General features: G+C 37.0%; 2 protein-coding genes across 2 annotated transcripts in view; both read left to right on the plus strand.

Annotated features, from left to right (window-relative positions):
- Window positions 1-26,555, plus strand: part of LOC139744660 (uncharacterized) — a 134,163-nt gene that overhangs the window by 54,192 nt on the left and 53,416 nt on the right. The gene's annotated exons all lie outside the window — the stretch shown is intronic.
- On the plus strand, window positions 9,577-12,130 carry LOC139744383 (uncharacterized). Its single transcript, XM_071654828.1, has 3 exons — window positions 9,577-9,725; window positions 10,301-10,511; window positions 11,363-12,130. Exons 1-3 carry the CDS (start codon window positions 9,577-9,579, stop codon window positions 12,128-12,130), a joined length of 1,128 nt encoding a protein of 375 aa, XP_071510929.1.

Genomic DNA, 26,555 nt, shown 5'->3' on the forward strand with positions numbered 1-26,555 from the left:
ATTTCCTTTGCTAAGTATACCTGATTATATCAAATTCATCAAAGTACACAATGCTTATGTAATTACCATCTCCCAATATTTTGTCACATGTTTGATTTTCCTTTTCTTTTCTTTTTTTGTCTGTATCTACACAATGTATTCTCTGTGACTTTTTTTTTCATTTGTTCTGGCGTTTGTTTGTAATGATTATTTTGTGTTTCTTGTGTGCATTCTCTTCAATGTATGATTTCTATGTTTGTTATCATTTCACGGCCTTGCTGAAAAACAGCTTATAGCTGATAGCAGGCTTTTACCGTGGTTAAATAAATAAATTGAATTCAATTCAATACAATAATTTACTGTGTGTCCTGGTCGGATATTTGGATTCACTTTATCTTATTATATTTGATGTACATTCCTTCATTGATAAATATGAAAATAAATTGAATTAAATGAAATTGAATTATTTCATGGGAATGTTGTGACTCAGGGGATAGAAACATACGGCATAGAATTTGCGACAGTATTTTTCTTCCCGGCCAGGACTGTGTGTCCTGGCCGGATATTTGGATTCACTTTATCTTATTATATTTGATGTACATTCCTTCATTGATAAATATGAAAATAAATTGAATTAAATCAAATTGACTTATTTCATGGGAATGTTGTGACTCAGGGGAGAGAAACATACGGCATAGAATTTGCGACAGTATTTTTTTTTTCCTGGAAGATACTCGATGGCAATTGCAATGGGGAGTATCCGGCAAATTTGACTTTTTTTTTTGGATACTTCGTTGGTAGGTATCCTTGCCATTATTCTTTAAAAAAAACTGCAAAAACAGAAAGAGTTTATTAATGTCGTTGTACATGTGTTGTGTTGTTGCCCATGAGTGTTGTTGTGAAAATCAATTCACGTAATAGCCATCATTCTGTACCCGTATCTGTCATAATGTATGATTGTACTGTATATTGTACTCAAATTGATGCAAATGTTTATTCAAATCCTGGAGGAACAGAAAGTCGTCAAGTACGCTTACCGACTATTAAAATATCTCGACATTCGCTAATAATCTCTATAATAATAAGTGTTATCACTGATCTTTACGTAACGTGTGAATTGCATTTATGGATTCCATTGATGTCAGTTGACTCAGAAAAGTTTATTCAGTTTTGTCATATTGTTCCCGAAATAATGTGGGGAGGATAGAGTATAGTATAGAGTGCGATCTGCATTAAAAACAACGACAAAAATATAAATCGCATTGCTTCTTCTGTTCCTTTTGAGAAACTGTTAAGGGGAAACTATACAGTGTATATCTCGAAGAAGGATTTAGACCATCATTCTGATAATCGTCTTCACCTCGAATGAGCTACGACGTGAATGATTGCTTATAGATTATCAATTACCCCAAACCATTTGCCAAATAATATTTCGAACTTTGGTCATTAATTTTCAAGGGATACCAACAGTGAAGCTGGTTGATGGATCCTCTCCCCTTGAAGGCCTGTTGGTCATCGAATCAGACCGATACGTCTGCTTGGATGAATTTACCCCCAAAGCAGCTGAATTGGTCTGTGAAGAGCTCGGCTTCCCGACGGCAAAAAATTATACCGGTCAGAGTTTGGCCTCAATTGCGACGACAACACGAAAAAAACCTCAAGTGCTGTCATGTCGTGAAGGTATAACAGCAGAATAATATGCTTGCAGATTAGAAGCTAATGAGGTATTATAATGGCCTTTTGTCATTGCGATGGTTCGTTTTCTGAACGTGCTATGCAACAGTTTTAATTTCCCGATATTTCAAAACTCCTTGTATAATAAACTCTCTTTTTAAACTAAATAGGCCTACTGCCAGTTTTCTTGCTACAGACATACACAATGATGAAAAATAATACTTACAAATGACTACGTTCTTTGACGTTGAAATGCAGAAATCAAACGTTCATTCGAATAAGATTCGTCACAAACTTGTTAATGCCCAATTGCGTTCATTACTGATATTGTCGTTATGTTTTGTATGTAGCTAGTTTCTTTTTACATACATATTACACATGAGAGCCGTTATCTGTGTATCAAACTTTTATGAGAAATGCGGCGTTCAAACTTTATCTATTTCATGAACGATTTGTACAATATCAATACACAGATTCGCTGCGTGTAATGGACTGCTTGACAGTAACCGAGTGTTTCTCAAACAGGATTGTTAGACTCCAATGCCGAGGTAAGAGATTCAAAATGTCTTATGAAAACATTTATATATTCTTATCATTCATAAAGTCCAGACGTTCGCGAACATATTGATACCTATTCTTATGCTTTTGTGTGACTCTATATTATTCAATTCAATTCAATTCAATTCAATTCAATTTATTTTCATAGTTCTCAGTGGAGGAATGTACATCAAATGTAATAAAAACATAGTGAATCATAATATCCGGCTTGGATGTACAGTAAATTAATGTAAGCATGTAAAACATATAGCGGTCAACCATCGTACGTTTGGTTCTATGTATAACGCTAAACGTCGCATATTATACGTCGCATGGAAAGAGTGAATTAGTGTGTTTGATGTATGCGAACATAGTGTTCTTTTAGTCGCTAATTGTGTTTGGTGGAATGAAACTAGACACTGTTAAGAACCATAGATTCCGCTGTCAACACACACACACATATATGTATGTATGTATGTATGTATGTATGTGTTTGATATTTTCAGGCGCTACAGATGTAAAGTAATTAACCTGTATTCAAACAGAAACACTTATCAAACTGTAATTTCAGGGATGATTTGTGACTAGTGATAGCTGTTGTTAAAATGTATTGGCCATAATGCACACTTCAAAGTACATGTATCAGGTATTGGAAGGCTGAAATAATCATAATATTCTGTCACTGCGTAGAGCCTGCATTTCTTGGATGCTACAAAGACAACCAACTAAACTTTCAAACAGAGTTTAACACCGGATTTGGCGTTGATTCGGAAAGCGAGTGCATGTCTACATGTAGAAGACAGCCCGAAAGCAATGGCGTTGCTGTCATGCATGAAGGATTGTGCATTTGCTTTCAGTCCGAGACGTATGCGCAGATCATTTCTGGCGGAAACTTTTCTCACAATTGGACATGTCCACTTGCGATAGAATTAGGGTACAACCGACATCATTCATTTAACCGTGAGTAATCCGACAAGCAAAGATTTCTTGACATCAGAGAGTGAAATAAATGTAGGCAAGCATCAGTGATGATAATGACGACAGTATAATTTGTCAGCGACTGTTAATACCTGTAATATGCTTTGTCAGGTTCATATCTTTGACATGTTTAATAACAAAATTAAACTCCTACATATTTACTGTTATCGTATACAATCAATGTTTATAATTACGTTTACGTTCTGTGCTAGGCGGCTAGTCTTTTAATTTGGCAGATGAACAGGCATCTGAACCTTACCAAAAGCGATACAAAAGTGAATCTGTTTACATAACTATAGTATATTTCTTCATAATGATTATTCCATGTAACATATCGCAATGATATGATTATTTCAAGTTTTCCCTCATGGCTCATGGGAATTCCCTATACATGTCTCCTTTATTGAAGTCTCTGTCGGATTTTGTGATCATCCTGGGGTTGTGCCCAATGGAAGTTGGGACTCGGATATCACGAGCTTCGGGTCGAAGATAACTCTCACCTGTGACGAAGGTTACACCGTCAACGGGAGTGCGATACTGCAGTGTGTGGGACTACCAGGATGGTCGACTTACTTCCCGGTTTGGAACGCTTCGGTCCCTTCTTGCCGAGCAGTCGAAAGTAAAAACAAACGGCATCTCCTGAAATCAATTTGACTATTTTATCGGTGATTATGATCTTAAAAGTCTCTGCTTTGTGCAATAGTGTAAGAGAAATAAAAAGACAGCATTTTACATTATACCTGAAAGGGAGGAACTGCAAATTATACTCTAACTTTTTTTTGCGGATTTTTTTTGTTGTTGTTGTTGTAAGCATCTATACTTTCCGAGAGTTATCGTCATCTGAGTGCGGATGATAAAAATGTGTGCCATTTGAGCCTTCACATGAAACACACCACGTAGAGCGCACCAGTGGGAATTAATACTGCCATATTTGATAGGCATGATAGGAGAAAAATTGAAATTACTAGCAGTCATTCAAATGCATTGACATGAGACAATGCTTACCGACAAATTTCCCATTTCTCAGAATTATGCACAATCGTATTGTATCCCGTGAAGTAATTCATTGGGAAATATCAATCTTTTTTCTTTCTTTTTTTTATAATCGGTCTATCTTCTTCGTGAGCATGATACGTGCTCTGAAATGCTCACTGCATGTTTTCCTTCTCTTAATTTGAAAATATGCCAAAGAGATGGGCATTTTTACCACCTGATCACGTGAGATTACGACACCACAGGCACCACTGATTTGAACTCCATGAAGTTACTAATATTCATCCTTTCTTTGCTGTACTTTCACACATTTTTTCATGAGTTTGTCATTGTTTTTGTGGATGGGAATGTTTGTTCACAGACGCAGAGTGGCAAGATGGCAATATCACCACGATGCCTACACAAAGTATAGAAAGCACTGCTCAGGGTATGTACTACATTGGCAAGTACGGTGTAACAATAATATGAACAAAACTTTGTGTGCAATAATAAAGTGATCGCAATGTTAACAGTAATTGATATTTGGAATTTTTCTAGAGTGTGATAAGCTTGAAGGCCCCTATGCGCTTGAATAAACATCACCACCAACAAAAAAAGATGGTAATTCACTAATATGAAGTTCGCAGGCATCGAGAGTAATGACGACTATCTGCTTAAATTTCTGTTTTCTGCAAAGCCTATCACTTCATTTTTTTTATTTTTTTTTACTATTACAATTAATTTGGGACATACAATTACAAGACAATGACATGAATTCAATACAGTGCAGGGGCCATGTGACTGTGTGTGTGTGCGTGTGTGTGTGTGTGTGTGTTTGGTAGGGCGATGACTGCGCCAAAGAGGGTCGAGGGTCAATTTTCTGTGTAGTGTATAATTCCCTTTGAGGGGAAGAATCTCATGGCGGAATTTTGGATTTTTTTCTTTTGATTTTTGCTATCAGGATTTCTGAGTCTTCTTCCCCTTATTTTTGTTTCGGGAGAGCCAGATTTTTTTTTTTTTTTTTTTTTTTTTTTTTAGGGGGGGGGGATGAGGGTCGGCGACCTGTGCAATGCCAACATCTCCATTATGAGCCTTCATGGTCTACAAATTTCATACTTTTATCATCACCACGTACAAAAGTCTGATATCTTACAGATGAATGAATTTATATTATGAACGTATTTTCCATCTTGAGAATAGGAGTTTAGGACATTATATCATCAGCATGTATACCATCAATAATTGCAGTGGGTTTATCTCGATGCACAGAGCAGACGCAGACTACCCAAGCCATTACGTCATTGCGAGATACAACTGAGACGTCTCAGCCAGGTGAGTGAAGTAATATGATTCGACCCGTAGTAAAAAAAAAAAAAAAAAAAAAATATATATATATATATATATATATATATATATATATATTTCTGCTTCTAGTGTTTCCACTTTTACCTCTTAACGCATTAATTGCATACGCATAATTACTTCGCTACTATTGCCTAAAATGCATCATTTGTTTCACCACTTTGTTTAAATGGAAACACACTAGATTTGGTTCTTCATCGTTTGTTCATAGTGAATTCATCATGAATCAATGAACTGGATTCAAATTTTGAAGTTGTTACTGTCTCAGACAGAAGAAGTGTTTCATTCTTTTGATACAAGAATAACAAAAATGTCTATGAAGAAATGCTGCAAAGCGCCGTTCTTCAACAGGAACTATTCATCGATTATCAGATTTTCGTGGTGATGTGACTATATCGTAACGCAAATATTCGCTGATCTAATGAAAAAACATTTTCCTGAAAAAAAAAAAAGAAGCTTAATGAGGGAAAATAGGTTACAAGTGCAATGAAATTACATCTTTGTCATTGTGCAAAAGGGCCAAGTGATACTGTGAAGTATAAAGTAAGCAATATCAATGACCATAATTATTTTGTTCCCCCGTTATTCTTTTATAAGTTTGGAAATTCTAAACCCACTGCCTATAGATCAGATTTTGGTGTAATACACTTAAATTACTACTTTACTATCCAAACTATTTTCATAGTATGTATGTTTACATAATCTATAATTCATTTCAATATAGATGTTTTATCAAACATTATAATTACATCATGTTTTTTAGTAATTGTATCGAAATAAAATGTGACATTAGGAATATATATAAATATTATGAATTTGTGAGCACTCATACACTACAAACTGTTACTGTTGTACTTTGATCACCATGCAAATAAGTCTGATATCTGACAGATACAAGAATTTTTCTGCATATGCATGTACGTATTGTCAACCTGGAAAGTGTTACTGTAATATTGCACAGAAAAGTGCTGTCACAAAAAAGTAGAAACTGATTAGGAGATTTTCCATCAACATGTACTAGTATACTGTCAGTATTGCCTGTGTTCTGATTAAAATACACAGGGCACAGACGGACTATTCAGGTTCTGACGTCATTTGGAGAGACAACAGTTACTGTAAATTCTTCGTCACCTGAGTTTAGTAATTGATTCAACCCATATAGCAAGTGCTTTTTTGTGTACTGCATTTTCCCCTTCTCACTGGCAGTAATTACGTCAAAACTATTTTGCTGCAATTAATCTACATTTTAGGGTAACCCTTTTGTTAACGTTTTTTATGGCAAAAGCAAACCATAGGTGACTATTCATGGTAAATTTGAAATCATTTTATTTGAAATTAAATTCAAGGTATGAAAGTGCTACCGGTTTATGATGACAAAAAAAGTCTGATATTAAAATAACATGGGAATCAATAAAGCGTTTGCCCAGTTCTTTTCTAATGAAAGTTTGTGAGTTGCGTTCATGTTGTTACCACCAAAATCACACTGAGAATGATCGCACAAAAGAAACAATCAACTAATGTTCAGGCGGTTTATTAACAGTGATATTGTGGGTACAGACTCGTAATCGGTTTTCACATCAGTTCAATAATGATCAATAGAAACAATCATAAACCAGTAATAGAATCACTTACACGCATTACAGCCAAATCTTAAATCACAATGTCCATGTAATCCCCTGGAAATGTCCAAATACGATGTTTGATGCACAGATGAATGATCCTTGATGCACCGATGAATGATTCCTCCGACGTAAATCCAGAGGCACCGGTTACAATAATCCACGATATAGATCCAGGGCAAAGATCCAGGGTATATGTCCACAGCGAAACGTGCAGAATCCAAATGTTATGACGACTGCGTCCAGTCGATGCGTTGAATGATGATTTGCTCAATAATGTTCAGCTAGAAATCCAGCCCGTCACAGCTTTGCCGTAGCAATGTCCATTGACATTAAAGTATGGAGTCTATCTCCAATCTGGCAAATTAATTCTCTGCAGGCAAAATGTCTCCCAGGCCTTATCTCCACAAACATAACAGGTCAGCAGGTAACACAGGACTGATTATAACAAGTCGCTTCAGAGCCAGGAGTGACGTAACTCTCAGAGCAGAGGTGTTGGGTACTCTGCCTACTGCAGAATTTCTCCGGCTTATATATGTCCATTCACCCCTTTCTTGAATATTCTGTAATTTGCTCCAACCCGGGGCTACACACTTGTATAACTAGCAAGTCCAAGACTGTTCCAGAAATCCTAGCTGACTCACTGCCTAACTATGTGCATAAACTTCCTACCAAAAATAACCACCAATCACATTGGGCTATACAGGGACAGTGCATCACTCAGCCAAATATGTAAGCACCCGCGGTATTTACGCTGTAACTACGCTCTCCCCGCTTGCCGTACGATTCAAAATAGGTCAATTTTGATCGGGGAGATCGGGAAGAAATTTTGAACAGGTTCAAAATTTCTTCTCGACCTGAAAAAACGCCCGCTCCAACCCCGACTTCCAAACGCTGCTACTGCGATGCTTCCGATCCCCGTACGCTTTTGCCGCTCTCTCCCGATCTGCTCGATCGGGACAGATCGGGGTCGAAATCGTGATAGTGGAACGGGGGCTTTACGTAGATGGAGTGGCAACTCTTCATAATTCATGCAAACACATGCTCGGGTTCAAAGCGTTGACGATGGGAAGTCTAACATTCCACTACGCTTTTAAGTCATGCTCATCACCGCTCTAGCTGCAAGACGAAGTTTGGAGACAACGAATGCATTTCACTTTTCATCGAATTACGAGCTATATTTCATCGTAAAATCTAAAGTGAAATGCTCGAATTGACTGAGAAGAGTTTAGGAAAGAATTCGATATTATAAACATATATTTCTAGTTTCTTCGTGATGTGCAAATCGACATGAAATGAAAATTTGGTCCTCTTAAAAACCTATGATGCGCACATTTGCGCATTTTATTTTTTAATCTTTCAATCTGGGATATTTTGATCTTTCAAATAAAGTCCTCTGCTAAAGCGTGTTCCAGCGTGCTTTTAAACTTGTTACTGTTAAAATTGTCACTTTACGCTGCATTTTGATTCGCTGCTCCAATTCAAGGCACACAAATTCATTGTTGCCATCACATTGAGAGAGAGAGCGAACCGCAGTAGGGGTAATTCTTTCCTGGTGTGAGAGCCCTAGTTCCGATTATTGCATGCTCTCTTTTGTCAAAGCACCTGGTTCCCACCTGTAGTTAAGCACATAACTTCTCGGCGGTGCCGCGCATGACTTCAAAGGAGAGCGGGAGTTGCATCTCCTTCTCTCACACTTTCGTACGTATTACAATAATCGGTCATCTGCTTTTTCACATTGTATGGACTAGGCAAATTTATCCTATCGATGGCGTGGAAAATATGATCGTTCAATCGTTTGGTATCGTTTGTCATTTGTTACGTGAAAATGTTTTCCCATGGGAGAACATTACAAAAATGTTCTGCCCATGGGCGAACATAACCAATGTGCCTCTATCACGTGACTGTATTTAGCCATTCACTAACCGGTATTTGACTAACCCATCTAATATAACATTTTGTTAATCCCTTATTCGTTTACAGTTTTGGTCAGGTCTGAATGCTCTGCCTTAAATCAGGGACTTAGGAACTGTTGTGAAAAACATTATATTATTTTGTACTACAGTAATCACTACAAAATCTGCTTACGAATTTGTGTAATAATTCCCATATGCTCTTTCCGTCAAGTGCGTGAACTTCTATGAGTACAACCCTTCAAACCGGGCACGAATAATCTGATTTTCTGAAGTCTCTCATCTCATGCTATCTTAACAGTCACTCGTCAACAGCAAAAACAATTCATTTCTTTTATGTTAGTATACTGCGATAATTCAGCAAAGTGAGAAATCTTGCCAGGTTACAAAATAGAACTATTTCTCTTCATAATGATTTGATCTGATTATGAAAAACAAAAACAAACGTCATTTCTGCCTATAGTCATCATTAAAGAGAAAAAAAAAACTGCGAGAGAAAATTCTTCCTCCATTGACTTTCGAGGTGACGATGGAATAACTAGATGATTTATCTTCCAGATACCGAACCAGATACCGAACTTTGTGGGATGAATTTCATTACGTACATCTTGGGAACCCTTCTCGGCGTTGTTTTCGCCGTTCTTGTCATACTGTCCATGATAATGGCTTGGTGGAAACATCAAAAGAAAAGGTGACTTTTTTTAATACAAACTATTATATGGGGAAAGGGAATAGGGGTGGTTTATTTATTTAGTGGTAACAGGTCATCACAACAGTATGATTAAAGTCAATGGGAATCGAATTTCTGATTTTGTAATTCTGTCATTATAACGATATTTTTGTTACTTATTTCGCAAAATCTCACCACCAATACAACGGTGAACACTGAATAAACATACCTTATCAAGGGATCAAATAGAGGAGAAAACATCTCAGCTAGAATTTGCTGTTTTACCTATCAGTGCATTCTCCTGATGATGTTTTGTAACATACTGATAATGAAAATAATCAAATCTAAACTGAAAATAAAAAGAGGAAAGCTACATCTCAATGGAATTCTAATCACATCAAAACTTTCAACAAAAAGTTAAAACTTTCTTTTGTATTAAACTATACTAGCTAATTTATGGTTACGTAGTAATAATGTCTCATAACTCTTTTATTTTTATTTTATTTTTTTAAGCGGTCTATAATTACATCTCCAGTTTGACAGTATGGATTCACTTCTTAACGTTTTTCCTCTTTATTTTACATAATGTAATACAGGCGTCCAGAGGCTTCTGGTCAGTCAAATGTCAACTCAAGTGAAGAGCAGTCGCAGCTGAATCCTCTAAACACTTCGACACCAGGCTCAACAGACGGTGTTGTTTCATTGCACTCTACCACTATCGACACTTATGTTTTGCCTCAACATCCAGACAACAAATCTGGTGGCGCCATCGGTCACCGAGAAAACACGTATGAGAACTCAGCAGAGGTGATTAACGACACATAAATTCGGGTTCGCAGGTTGTGGTTTTACATGTGAAAGTGTTATATATATATATATATTATATATATATATATATATATATATATATATATATATATATATATCTTAAGGGGGTGAGCATTCTTCAAAAAGGAACAGAAAGCAAGAAACCCCTCAACTTGTGTGTGTGTGTATGTGTGTGTATGTGCGTATGCGTGTGTGTTTGTGAGTGTATTTCAATTCAGAGCGTGTTGCGGGCTTTGATATAGAGCAAATTCTTTTATCTCATTCCATCGAGCAAACGTAGGTGATTACAGTGCACTGCACTCTCGTTATATCGAACACGGTTATGATACAATTCCGCAAAATTATCCACTATATGTTTTGTTTTGTTTTTTAATTGTTTAACACTGTTCGTTTACAACGAAATTTCGATATAAAGAAAGAAAACTGCCGGTCCCGAGGACTTCGTTATAACGGGAGTCCACTGTATATTTCAGTCAGCGGTACCTTTGATATTTTGATATGATCATGCTAAACTAATGCAACTAAGTGCCCCGAGATCTACGTCTATCTGACAATCTGACAATCTGTACCTGTATTTGCTTTTTAGTTTTGAATGTCAACTTAGTCCACACACAAATCGTCGACATAAGTTGACTCATTGCACTAGAATAGACGGTATTTTTCGGATCTCCTTTTCTCTAAAGCATCATTCCTGTTTGTTTTGATTTCCAATCATGTATTTTGATGATGAGGAAACATGAAAGTTTGCTGAGTAATGATATTTTCCTTTTCAGAAGCTATCCTCATATAGATATGCCTCCTGGCGATTTTTTGTGGGTTTCCTGATACAGGGTCATACGTCATCTTCAACGGACCGATCTCGTGAAACTAGACAGAGGAGCGGGAGAGGTTCAGCATACACTAGATCATGTCCTCATGACGTCATACACCAGGGTGGTAAACACGAGTGTAATAATGAGGCAGCGGATAACACGAAAGCACTATACATGGACATGTCAGGTTCAGAGAAGAAAGGGAAGAAGAAGGTAATATTTCTTCAATCCAGGCATTTTGATAAAGAGGAAGAAGATGTTGATGAAGACGGCTACCTCCTTTCCAATGTCAGTCTGCACAGAGCTACTAGATTTCAACCTGAAGCAAGTGTCTCACCATGTGGTAAAGAAATCAGCATAGCGTCATCTATTCAGTCCAGAGGTGTAGATGACGCTAGTCAATGTGGGAAATGCCAATCGTCAATTTACCACGAAATTCCCTCAGCTTCCGAACAATCCGCGCCTATTCCAGAACCGCAGTACTGTACTACCTACTGGAATATCGAGGGAAATGCCGAATTTGGCCCTTATGCAATGACCCGAAACGATCCTTTATATGCGGTATCTATCTGTCCTAGCAGGTCACGAGTGGAGCATGAGATGGATGAACATGGCTATCTCGTTTTAGAAGCAGATCCTGGTGAAAGCGTCAATGATGGTTGTGAGAGCCACAACAGCTTGTCTTCCACAAAGATAGATTTGTACGAAAACGAAATTTCCCCCCAAACAGAAGATCACTTCAATTCAACAGTGTATGAGAGTATTCCTCGCGAACCAGAACTGTAAAGATGCCTTTATACTTATTTTGCAAACAGGTAAATAATTTCACAACAACGACGAATATACGATGTTGGTCATTCCGGATGTTCGTTATTCCATAACACGCAAATTCCCTATAAATACATGTTTGTTATTCTAAAAATTAAATTGGGTTCCTTAAGTCGAAAATAAGCGGAGTAATTGAGAAGGTTCGTTGGTCTAAAAATGATATGAAATTTGGAATTTGGAAGGTTCGTTAATCCTAACATATAATAGATTCGAATATCCGAAAATTAAATAAAGTTCAGATTTCCGAAGGCTTGTTGATCATAAGGTTCGTTCGTCCGGAAATTCGTCAATCTGAAAGTGAAAAACAGTTCGATATTCCAAAGGTTCGTTAATCCAAAAATAATGTAAGGTTTGTTGTTCCGAAGGTTTGTTAATCCGAAAATAGTAAGAAGGTGCGCACTAACAAAACTTCTAATATATCAACTTATATTTTGGCTAAATTATCTGTGAACTATTCGTCATGGAGCGTTAGGGAATCATTTAAGCTTTATAAACCTAATTACAACCATGCAGTATAACCCGGAAGTATGAGAACAAATGACTTTTTGCCTTCAAAGAGGATTTGACCTTCGTCCTTAACAGGTTGAATTCAAGTGAAACGCAAAAGTAATATTTATGAACGAACGCAAAGCAAAATAATTATAACCTGTGATGTTTATCATAATCCACTGATGAAAATTATACATGAAGCATCATTGTCATCATTCAAAACTCATTCTTTGCAATATTCGTGTTAGTGAAACATTAACTCCATTTTGTGAAAACTCATATTGGTTGCGTTACTATAAGATGAATGTAAGATAAACTTGATTTGTAAATACACTAAGGACTTATAGCAACAAGTGGAATCCTTGACAGGACAAATCACATTCATGTTTGTACACTGAATTAATGGATGTTATTTTGGAGTGTTTTCTCGATACGCTGCAAAGGTACATGATCTATCAGTATACCTCATTGAAGATACCTGTTTCCTACCAGGACGTTTGTGTATGCACGATGATCAGGTGTGTTGGGTTATAATTACCGAAGTACATTGGTAAATGAATGCAATTTAAAATTATAGGAACGCAAGAACTTCATCATGTTTCTAGCTTGGACTAAGACATGTCATCATTTAAATAGTCTCATTTTTCCACCCTACTATTTGTCACAGGGGACTTTCCTCTGAATGTGGGGAGCGAAAGTCCTCCCTGCGACTGGGATCTTTTCTTTAGTCAAAGGTTGACTTTCTCTAAATGCAGCAGATTGTTAGCAGACCATTCATTCATTCAACTCTTTCGACTTGTGCAACTACTGTGCCTCGAAATAAGTAGCCAATCACACAGTATTCTTACAATATAACAATCAATAAGATTCATTATACTGGTCTCAAATTGTGGTCGTTTACAACAATAACATAGTACAAACTTGAATACAGATATCCAATTCCACTCGATCTTGAGCTTGGTTGCTCTGCTCGTTGGTTTATTCTGGAAGCTCCCGTGCTTGGTTGCTCTAGGTTGTCGACGATGCCCTGCCTGAAGTAGCGGGTCGTCTCCCCTTTCTTCTGGTCCTCTCTGGAACCCCAAACTGTAGCCCTCTCTGGAACCCTAAACTTGGTCCTCGCTGGAACCCTAAACGGTGGCTCTCTCTCTGGAACCCTAAACGGTGGCTCTCTCCCTGGAACCCTAAACACCCTGTTAATTTAATAACATGATACCTCTCTTATAATTTGTGGTCTTTAGTTATTCCTGATTCTATTCATATAACTTCAACAAAACATATAATTATATATTCCATTATATTAACATTGATTAGCCACACATAATCTTCATAATAATGTTTCACCATGGATCTTTATCTTTCAATGTTGAATAGGGTGATTAATCAGCCCATTAGAATCTAAGCGTTGTTCTAATTCTCTATTTCTTTCACGACGCAATTAAAATTTGGTTTGACATAAAAACATCACACATACAATGCAATATCGGGAATTACATAGAAACTTACAAGGCACAAACAACTTCAATTGAATGATCGTGTACTTACAACAGTTGTTGGTGTTTAAACTCGAATCCTCCTAGATTCTCTGCTGGACGGTCAGGCTGTCCAAGCCGAAATGCAACAATCCCTGAATCAAACTGATTCCAAATAACACTCTGCTACTCTCTAACTTCGCAATTCTCGAAGTACCGTAGCCTGGTCCTGAGTGTTCCGCAAATTATGTGGTATCTGAATTTTGTGCCCAAACATTGCATATTTATACGTTTGTTGGACCATAGTTCTCCATGTAAAATTAATTAAATGAAGTGACTTCCTAGAAAGTTTTCATAGAAGTCCTGCCCCCTTTTCTTATTGGATGGAGTTTTCTGTCTGTCAAAACTTTCCTGAGTATCTCATTTTGCATTGGTCAAGCCCCTGCTTGACGTCATCACTTCCTGTCCACGGAAACCAAAATTCTTTGAAGTGGTCCTGTTTTGTCCTAGCTAGAAACTTGTGTTTGACGTCGTGAATGACGTCCACATATCAGATAGTATGAGGCATACTACCAGGGATACCCTTTCCTCGTATTTTGACGTCGTGTAGGGTTTACTCATCCCCAAAACATTTAATTCCAAATCACTCTCTTTTACTTTGATTGTGCATCGCAACATCTCCTTATATGGTTATTTTGATGCAAGCTTTTGTCTTTAAAGCTGCACTTCTTTTGTAACCATTGCGATAACATCAATTTCTTACATGAGCTACCTAATAAACAGTAGTACAATGAGACAAATTATTACGTGACAAATACAAAATATGTCATATCATGACACTATTAAAAATATATATATAATACAATCTAAGGTAAATTACGTCGTCAGACTTTAGTGGTATCAATGTAGACGGCACACGTATTTGCTCGTGAATTATAAAAAGGTTTTCTGGCATTTCATTTTTCGTGCCAGGCTGGACTAAACAGATATCGCAAGTGCCTTGCTACATTTCTGAATAAGCTGGTTTTGTGTATTAAAAAAAAACAAACGAAAAAAAAAACGAAAAAAAAACAACAACAACCAAAAATGAGAAATATGCTTGAGAACATAAAATGTGTCATATTTTATAATAATGGATGGTCTTTCGGATAATTCCAATGTTTATTAATGTTTACTATAAGTTATCGTCATTACGGTAATATCTGTGAAACAAGTTACAAGTCAATAAGTTTCAGTGAAAGTGAACAAGTGAGCTGACGTAAGAAACGCGAGAAAGCAACGAACACTATTCAGAGCTTTAGTAGGACCTGCGAGGGACGTTTGATAACTCAACTAACCCAGAATGTTGTATACACAATGTTCATAACTATGGTAATCTCAATGGGACATTGTAGAAAGTAATTTCAGGTATGGATTTCACATGTAATATTGTCAAATTGAATTAAGGGCAAAGAAGTCATCGTTCTTTAGATTGAAAACAGAGGAAATAATAGTTTGGCTGATGTTATGCAGTACCGGAATTCGTGTTATCAGGAAATACCTGGCACAATTTCATTCATGACCAGAAGACATCCAGAGCTAAAATTCCGGACTTTGAATAATGAAAGCAACGCTGGTAATAAGTAACCATTAGATGATATTGTAACAAAGATAATTAGTGTATGCAGTGCTACTTCTTAATGTCCTATAAAGACACTGAAAATACATTGTATCATATTCGTACAATTACAAGATGCTTAATAACAAGAAACATTAGTTACTGATGCCGTTATTTAGTGGAAGTACACTGTATCAAGAAGAAGAAGAAAATAGTGCAGTTTAGTGTGTAACTTCTTAGTGTAACTTAGTGGCATTTTTTGAGTTGTTGACATTGTCAGTTTTCATAGCGTTGTCTGTGCGCGTAAAGTAATTTGTGCCAAAATTAGCCCGTCCGATAGTGTTTCATCAATAGTTGTACAGATGATGTAGTGTAGATTTTTTTCCCCTCTAATCTCAAGTGTGAGAAGTTGTCTAGCAAATGCTTGGACTTTAAAGGTTATTAAATGTGCGACACTGAACAGTATTCCGAACTAACTTATTTTTGATATATTGGAACATGATATCCAAATGAACTTTTGGTCAGAGGACTGCTACAAGCTTCCTGCTTCTATTAAAAACTATGTGTCTTTACATCCACAGCCATGGTGTACTGGTGAATCTTATTAGTTTATCAAATGTGTCTTTCCTCTTGATCTGTAACTGATGCATACATATGTTTTTATTTGCATCCAGATGCGTGGATGTACAGCATTTGAAGCTGTATGGATGTGTATATGCATGCTACGCCTGTGTGTGTGTGTGTGTGTGTGTGTGTGTGTGTGTGTGTGTGAGTATGTTTGAATGTGTGTACACATACACTGTACATGGTATTGAAGGGACCTTTGAAAGAAGCAACATGTTTAATAAGGTCAGAATCAGCTACACTGTATTCAGTTATTGCAAGAGGTTATAGAACAGCAATTCAATTATGGGGAAGAGAAACAAAATGCTGTCAAAAAAGGTAGGAAATGGGAAGGTTTATAATTTGGTTCATTGACATTTGCTCCTGTGACAATTGCCGCCATGAAATATTTGCACGCTAAGCTAAACATAAATTCTACCCACAAACATAACCCTAACCCTAATCCTAATCCTCACATCAAACTAAACCTAAAATACGATCACAACCCAAACCTGAACCCTAAGTCCTGGGAGATATGAGACGGGAACAGTTGTCGCAGGAGCGAATTTCGTGTCACCTCATAATTTACATAAGGAGGCATATACCATATTTTCCTTCAGATTCTAAAGACAATATACATATATATATATATATATATATATATATATATATATAATATATATATATATGTAATATATATATATATATATATATAATATGTATGTATTTTTTTTGTGTGTGAATACAGCTGTCATAATCTCAATGTAAGCAGGAAGGTTTGATGAATATCAAGTATTAACTGAAGTGTAATACAGGACGAGGGTGTGTGTGTTTGTGTGTGTGTGTGTGTGTGTGTGTGAGTCGTGGTAAAAACGAATTGAAAGATGATCGACAATGTAAGTACTCGCTCGTGCCACTTTCCTAAAAGCCTTGGGAATCGGCTAGTACGCTTTCGATTGGACATCTACGCACGCGCAGGGAGTGGCCGATTAGCTGAAGAGGTCTCATGACGTGTATACACTCGAGCCCTTTTTTTCCTCAACACTGACAGAGTAGGGATATTATGTGTTCACATAACTCTACAGAGCAGGAAAGATCTCCTGGAAACGTCATCCGTTCTGCAGACATTTTCCATATCGAGGGGGAACGGGCCTGACTATCCATATCAAAATATCATAAATTCAACATAATCACGCTAAAAATAAAATAACTTAAAACAAACTGGGACTACATGCATTCTGAATCTTGAATATCTCATAATTCTCAAGGATGCAAAAGTTGCTACATCCAGATGCAGGTTCAGCTAACTCGAGATTAAAAATGTAAAGAAAATCTTTAATTTTTGTTTCTCCCTTTTCAACAATTTAAAAGAAAATGTGGCAAGACGTCATTTTATGCGGCAATTTTGGCTACCATCTTTAAAGGACAAGTCCACCTTCATAGGCATGTGGCAGGGGCGGATCCAGGAATTCTGTAAAGGGGGAGGGGCGCAAACAATATTTTTGGTGCTACTTCCGGGTTTCATCTCATTTTTCCTTTTTATTTCTTTTGTTTTAACAACAAATGAAGAGGTAGCGCGCACCCGGTGCAACCCCCTCTGGATTTGCCACTGTGTGAATCGGGTGAATGCAGCAATATTAGTAGAGAGCATCTGAAAGTTTGGGGAAAATCGGGCAATTCGTTCAAAAGTTAAGAATTACCAGTTTCAATTTCATTTCACCAGGAATACAACTTCGCACTTTGAAATTTCAAATTCAATCAACATAAGAAGTTCCCATGCGTTTCTACGGGTCCTTTCTTGTTGCTATTGGATTGCTGTATACATACAATTACATTTTAATTTCAAAGTTTCGTTTATTCAGTTTTAGTCTACTGTATTGCGTGAATAATCTCGTCTCCCACGTTCAAATTACAATATGTACTTCCTTACAGTGTTGATGTAACATTAAGGGAATGGCTATATCTCAAAATTTTGTCTACATTCAAATTTACATTTTGATTCCATTCCCATCTTCCCCGTGTCCATACCATAAGTTGCCACAGTCGGCTCAACTGTAGACCTGTTTCACCCAATGGTTTCGCCAGTGATATAGTCTTGCTAGTTGTCAAAAGCTTCGCCCTTGAATTCTGTCCGTATTCGAGATATTTATGTATACTCTTCTTTATAGCAGTGTTAGGGTCGTGTATGAATGTAATGTACATAATAAGTGATTCAAAGAAGAGTTGTACGAGCTTTCATAGGCCCTATACAAGGCAAGTCTCATTTCAGAATACATTAAGTGTGCATATTCAAATAGATGAGTAACTACAAGGAATATGAGAAACAACGAAAAAGACTGTCCATATGTTGCAAATGTTTGCCTTATTGCTTATCGTGAATTTGAATTCCTTAACCTTCTTCTAACGCCCTTTTTACATGTTTATTTGAGAAACTCATGAAATTGTATGTTGATTAAATCAAATTTAATAAACCAGTTACTTTCTTGAATGCTGATCTCTGTGATCATTCAAAAATTCACTCGAACTTGAATGATCACATTTTAAATCTATTACTATTACTATCACTATTACTATTATTTATAGTGCGCTTTTCCCGCAAGGCCCAAAGCGCTTACAATCAATTCAAAACATGTACGACAGTATGTGTAATTGGATTAAAATAAAACAGCTACGAACTAGTTGCTACTAAAAAGATGTGTTTTCAAGGCTTTTTTGAAAACACTGACAGATGGAGACTGTCTAACGGTAAGTGGTAACTTGTTCCAGTGCTTTCCTATCACCGACTAAGGTGCGAGTAACAGAGTATGTGAGACGAAGCGGATCACTAGATGACCTCAAATTTCTAGTAGGTGTATATAAAGTCAAACAGGCGTCTATATATTTCGGAGCTTGATTGTTGAGGATTTTATAGACAAACAAAACTAGTTTGAAAATTATCCGTTGCTTCAAAGGAAGCCAGTGCAACGACTTCAGAAGTGGCTGAGATGGGTAGTCCCTAGAAACCTGAAACACTAATCGGGCTGCCCAATTTTGAAGTCGCTGCACACGATCCAATTGAGTTGAAGGAATGGAAGAGAGAAGCCCGTTACAATAATCTATACGGGATAGAACTAAAGAACGCACTGCGATATGACATGCAGATTGATCAATAAATCTCCTAATTCTAGCAATATTTCTTAAATAAAACGTAACAGTACTACAAATTTGAGAAATATGTTGAGACATTAACATTCGACGATCAAAAATAACACCAAGATTTCTTATTGTTTCTGAGGGCCTAATTAGTGTGCAACCAACATTGAGCTGAATGTTTGGAAGACCGCGCAGATTGTGGGCTGAAGCCACAACAAAAAAATCAGTCTTCGAATCATTCAGTTTCAACTTATTTGCTACCATCCATTTCTTAATATCTAAAATACACGTTTGAAGTTTAGTAATGGTATTACAAGAAGCTCCTACAATCTTCGGGTCATAAGAAATATATAACTGTATGTCATCAGCATAAAGATGGCAATTAACATCGTGATGTTGGGCTATCTCGCCAACTGGAAGAGTATAAATTGAGTATCCTATGGGTCCTACTATTGATCCCTGGGGAAGTCCAAACTCTAACATTGTGGGGTTTGACAAATTGCCGGCAATGTCAACTTGAGAAGACCATCCCAAAAGGTATGAAACCAGGACAAGACTGTTGACCTAACACCTGTTCGTTTATATAAACGGGAAAGAAAAAAATGATGGTCAATCGTGTCAAATGCGGCTGACAGATCTAAAAGTACAGCAAAAACAACCTTGTTTGAATCAATGGCAAACATAATATTATTTTTCACTTTTACTAAAGCTGACTCAGTACTGTGCCGAGACCTGTAAGCAGATTGAAAAGAATCAAAAAGATTATTAGACTCAATGTGATGAACTAACTGTTTACAAACTGCTTTCTCGATAAGTTTACTTAGAAATGTTAAATTTAACACTGGTCTATAATTTTTAAGTTCGTTTTGGTCCAGGCTGGGTTTCTTCAAAAGTGGTTTTACTATTGCCGATTGTGCTCCTTTGGGAAAAACACCTGTGGAAAGAGATTGATTGACTATATTTGTAAGCAATGGTAATACATGATTGAGGTTCTCTTTCAGGAGCCATGTTGGAATGGGATCAAGTTGACAAGATTTAGTAGCAGATGACATAATGATTCTGGACAAATCTGATTGTGTAAGCAACTGAAAATTCTCAAAAAGAGGAATATTTACGTTTACAGTATCACAAAACTGGTTTACAGTTATTCTGTTGCACGCATCTACTTCATCTCTAATTTTTCTTATCTTTCCGACAAAAAAACAAAGAAAATTGATTAGCTAATATGGATGCAGAATCATACAAGGGGAGATGACTTGCTTTCTTATTCAAAAGTGAGTGGATAATGCGATATACCTCCTTGACAGTGCATGAACTCAACTTGTCTTTCAAAAATTTCTCTTTAGAGACATTAATAACCCGACATGCATTTCTGTTTGCTGCAATGAACAGTTTACGATCTGAGTCAAGTCTTGTTTTCCACCATTTTCGTTCTGCTTTACGACGAAGTTGGCGAGCTACAAGTGTGGACTCATTAAACCAAGGCATACGTAATTTCAAAGGGCGAGATTTTGTCTCAGATGGAGCATAGGTATCGAGTACCTTAGTAACTCCAGAAACATACCAATCAAACAAGAACTCGCTATCTAATCCTGCGGGTTGAGACGACACTAAATCCTGCAAAGCATTAGCAAATTGAACTTTATCAATTTTGCGATAATTGCGTAATGAAGAAGTAATAGAAATTAACTCTGATTTCTGTTTAGCCAGTGAGAAACGGATCATATGATGATCAGAGATACATGTTTCAACTGTATTACAATCTGATATTACTAAATCATCTCGGGTAAAAACTAAATCTAAGGTGTGACCCAGATTATGAGTTGGACCTTGGACGTGTTGGATAAGCCCAGCAGATGCTATACTATTATTCATATGGAGCACATCGCTTTTAGACATGTCTTCCCAATGGATATTGAAGTCTCCTAATAACACCAATTTCCCCGGATACAAGGATATCTCACTTACAAATTCATCGAATTCGTTCAGAAACTTAGAAGATGTGAGTCTATTTACTGAAGAGGGTGGTGATCTATCACAATGAAAAAATTGACCGAACATGACAAATCAGTAATGTGTGCATACTCAAAAGTGGAAAAAGACAAAACAGAATTTTTCATCATCAACTTAAGAGTAGACTTGTACAATACACCAATTCCACCCCCACGTGTACTTGTATTTCGTGGTGAATTTATAAAAGAATACCCTCTAGGAGTCAACTCCCCAATTATCACATCGTCCTTGGAGTTAAGCCAGGTTTCTGTGATAAACATGATATCGAAGTCATGTTCGTGAACATATTCAGCAATGCATATAGTTTTGTTTCTGACAGAATGTGCATTCCATAAACAGACATTACGATTGGACTCTACAAAAGAATTACTTAAATTTGGCACGACTTTAAGATTGTCGACGTTCATCCCTCTCAGTTTCTTGTAGGTCAGTTTCCTACTTGATGAGGTGATCACTGGTATATGTGACGATGAAGGGGCACTTAGAATTGTGCTCACTCGTGTCCGTGGTGCTCACTCATGTCCGTGAAATCGAATGCAAATCTGATGAAATAAGGCGGGAAAACCTATATTATCCCCCTGCCTTCTGAAAGAGGCAAGTCAAGTGGTCTTTTTAATGATGCGAGAAAAGTGAAAATATGTTGAAATGTCTTTATACTTTCTTAACATTGTTCTATACATGTAACATGACTAGCTGTAATAGTCTTCTCACCCTGTAGTGACAGAGCAGAAACTTAAGAAATTCAAAACTTTTGAACTGACTGTCCGATTTCCCCCAAACTTTCACTGATATGCTGTACTGCATGCATTCACTCAATCCTCATGAAGGTGGATTTGTCCTTTGATATTTCAAAGCCCTCAATTGTAAAAGAGCTTTATCATCAAGATTTGAATCCAGCACTCACAAAAGAAAAAAGCAAAACAGGCGGGTTCAGCTTCTTGCACCAATACTATCAAACATTTAAAATGATATATAATGCACAGGCCAAAGAGATAGATAGATAGATAGAGAGAGAGAGAGAGAGAGAGAGAGAGAGAGAGAGAGAGAGAGAGGAGAAAAAGAGATAATGCTTTGTGACTTTGTTAAGGGTCGAAAGTAGTTTTCCACCCTCAAGAGTTTTGCTTATCACTTTGGTTTACATATTTCGTGTTCAAAACATGCATCATAGTACAGCACAATTCTTTATGGAGTCATTCAGTCGTTGTTGGAAGCACTTATCCAGTATAAATGTAGTCCGAAAGTATCTCATGAAAGTCTGTAACTATCACAGAAATATGATAATAGATCTATGATAGTAACATGACAATACAATATCTCAAACGATAGCGTGGGCGTTATATTACTGAAACTAAAGATTGGCGTTCTCGAGTGACTGTATGCTGTGGATCCTCCTGTATCGCTTCCTTGAAAGCCCAGACAACTTTATGAGATAATTGCAATTTCATTCTGCTCGAACGCAGTCTCATGCGCACTCAGACTTTTTAATACTCCAACGTGATCAATCAGCTCAGTATACCATCAACAGTAATTATCGTTCATTCTTATTCCACGTACCGGTTGCATGTAGGGTTTGAAGGGAACATTACACCGACTTTCAGTCTTTCGTATAATAGCGTGCTGGTATTTCGGAGTTATCTGCAGTGGCTGTGCTATGATTCCCCCTTTTTCGCGATGGAGGAAAGAATGATATTCCTGGTATGGATTTCTGCTCATTTCATGTTTTGCAATCCTTCTATGAGGTCCTCAGCATTGGGAACTAATACATGTAGGTATACCTTTCAATTTTCATTCCATCATTGACATACCTCGCACATTTCTCTCTTTCTCAGTTCTTATTGTTTGTTTGGTTGTTTGTTCATTTTCCATCTGAGAAGATGGCTGGATAGCCCATATTCAGCTACGTTAAGCTGGTCTTCCATGGGGTCCAGTTGGATGTGAGGTGGGACCACTTCACCGGGTTAAGCATGTCAGTCTTTACACAAGAATGGGATGTTATATCAGATATGCTTGATCCTCTGTTCTAAAAATTCCCACGAGTAATTAGGTTCTATTAAGTTAACCTTTATCATTTTTTTTTTATCTGCTACGCTTTTGAAAGAAAAACGATATATAACTTAACTAATGGGCTATTACCTCCAGGAAGACGAATGCGTTCAAAGAATTTGGTAAGAAATAGTACATGATTCGGTGCTTTAAATCATGTCACCGAACTGACATCAGCTCGAATACTTGAGGAATGTTTCATTGTTCCTTTTATTACTATTCTCATAATTCATTGATTTACGTGAACCCTTTGTTATCCTTATCATCACGCAGATTTCAGTCTAAATTGTTCGGGGATTCCAGAACGGGAGATACGGTGTGACCGAACCTGCGCTGACAACCGTGATAGTTGGGTTCTGCAGGCACCCCGTGGAAGGAGAATCCTCTATACCCTCAATCCCATCAACAATGGAGTGGTGGGATTCGTAAGACTTGACGAAATAGCAAACAAGAAATCTCGGAATCTGATAGTGAAAGACTCAGAGTATTCTCCCTTTTTATCGCTCACCCATCAGACGAAGCTACAGTTATTGTATATATGTCTACCCTGTGAGATTCAACATGAGCGTGAAGTGTTACGAAGGTAAGTGTAGTTTCCACATCATGAACACAACTGTTCACTGACTGTTACTTACTCCAACTCTTGTTTTTCCCTCCGTTATTTGAAACCTGATGTTTCCATTTGCATGACAGGGCATGAGATCTAGGAATGAGTTGACAATAATTGTTAAAAAGCTGTGTGATTTCAAAATGGCTGACATCGTGTTTTTAAAAGAGTGAAACATGAAGATCTACAGCGAGGACGCACTCCGTTGACACACATTACTATTAAAAACAATAAATTATACAAGTCTTAAAACGTAAAAGACGAGGTGAAAAAGTGACATAAAATAGAAGTAAAGTGAAAGTATACAAAGTAATTGAATGCCGTGTCATATGCCTCATTTTCATCGAAGCCATACTACAATGTATCAAAATGTCATTTTATGTACAGTATACAAATATTCAGTGATTGACAAACAATTATGTGTACAACCAAAATACTGGAACGATCTCCCAGTACAAATTAAGGCACAATTTATTGAATAATTACATTGCGTATGTTCATTGAAATTTCTCTCTATCTTGTTTATTCGCGTTTTGCTGCTGTGCTTGGTTGTTGTCATTCAAATCAGTTGAGCCTCGCTGTTTGCGCTCTTTAATTTCTCCACATCAGTATACTTCTTCCTAGTGTATAGACATTGTAACTCGTTAACAGCTGGCTTTGTTGTATTCACTTCATTACTACTAGCTGGTAAATCGTTTTTGAATTGTTAGTACATGCATGTTCTCTCTCCCTTTATAAGGCTTCCCATGTCTCTTCTGAGGACCCACATGTCGAGTGTCTGCAGTATTGTTCAAATCGTATTATCACACCATGTTGTTAACATCTCTAGAACAACTGTTCATATACGTCTGCAGAATGTGGTTATTTTTGTTCGTTTTCACTATACATTGCATGTATTTGAGAAGAATCTGTTATTTCCCCGGGTATCCTTGCCTTTCAGTTTTGTTTTCTATATTTTGGTGCTATGTTGCACCCGTGCTCCTTATGCGTTTTTGTACCCTCTGTTCAGAATTTGGGACCTATAACGCTTGCTTTTAAGTAGGTTCCATCATTTTTCTCTAGCATTTATACAGAGAGCCAAATTTACGAAGAGTGACCGTCATTTTTTTAATATGTTTACAATAATTTACTGTGCATCCTAGCCGGATAATTTGATTCACTTTATCTTATCATATTTGATGTACATTCCTTCATTGAAAAATATGAAAATGAATTGACTTAAATTGAATCAAATTATTTCATGGGATTGATATGGCTCAGGGAAGAGAAACATACGAAATAAAATTTGCGACAGTACTTTGTCCTGGAAGATACTCGATGGCAATTGCAATGGGGAGTATCCCGCAAATTTGACATTTTATTTTTTTAATACTTCGTTGGTAGATATCCTGGCCATTATTCTTTAAAAAATGCAAAACAGAAAGAGTTTATTAATGTCCTTGACCATGTGTTGTGTCGTTGCCCATGAGTGTTGTTGTGAAAGTCAATTCACATAATAGCCATTATTCTGTATCCTTATCTGTCATAATGTATTATTGTACTGTATATTGTACTCAAATTGGTGCAAATTAATGTTTATTCCAATACCGGATGAACAGAAAGCCGTCAAGTAGGCTTACCAACTATTAGTTAATAGATTGATATCTCGACATTCGCTAATAATCTCTAGAATAATAAGCGTTATTATTGATCTTTAGGTCACGTATATGAATTGCATGATAATGCCAGTTGACTCACGAAAGTTTATTCAGTTTCGTCATATTGTTCCCAAAATAATGTGGGGAGGAGAAATAAAGTAGAGTGCGATCTGCGTTAAAAACAACAACAGAAAATTATAAATCGCATTGCTTCTTCTGTTCCTTTTGAGAAACCGTTAAGGGGAAACAGCGTATAACTCGAAGAAGGGTTTAGACCATAATTCTGATAATCGTCTTCACCTTGGATGAGCTACGACGTGAACATGGTGAATGATTGCTTATAGATTATTAGTTACCCCCAAACCATTTGCCAAGTAATATTTCGAACCTGGGTAATTAATTTTCAAGGGATACCAACAGTGAAGCTGGTTGATGGATCCTCTCCCCTTGAAGGCCTGTTGGTCATCGAATCAGACCGATACGTCTGCTTGGATGGATTTACCCCCAAAGCAGCTGAACTTGTCTGTGAAGAGCTCGGCTTCCCGACGGCAAAGGATTATACCGGTCAGAGTTTGGCCTCAATTGCGACGACAACACGAAAAAAAGCTCAAGTGCTGTCATGTCGTGAAGGTAACAGCAGAATAATATGCATGCAGATTAGAAGCTAATTACCAATTGGAAAGGCCTATTGTCATTGCGATGGTTCGTTTTCTGAACGTGCAACAGTTTTAATTTCCCGATATTTCAAAACTCCTTAGGCTATATAATAAACTCTCTTTTTAAACTATACGCA

Source organism: Diadema antillarum, unplaced genomic scaffold (genome assembly GCF_040938485.1).
Source record: "Diadema antillarum isolate AM-2024a unplaced genomic scaffold, OU_Dant_1.0 scf00000035, whole genome shotgun sequence".
Lineage (NCBI taxonomy): Eukaryota > Metazoa > Echinodermata > Echinoidea > Diadematoida > Diadematidae > Diadema > Diadema antillarum.

Excerpts from the sequence above, each read along its gene's own strand:
- LOC139744383 (XM_071654828.1), top strand. The coding sequence starts at position 9,577 with ATGATTTATCTTCCAGATACCGAACCAGATACCGAACTTTGTGGGATG. Across the intron at positions 9,726-10,300 it reads TGGAAACATCAAAAGAAAAG|GCGTCCAGAGGCTTCTGGTC; the intron begins GTGACTTTTTTT and ends AATGTAATACAG. Across the intron at positions 10,512-11,362 it reads CGTATGAGAACTCAGCAGAG|GGTCATACGTCATCTTCAAC; the intron begins GTGATTAACGAC and ends TTCCTGATACAG.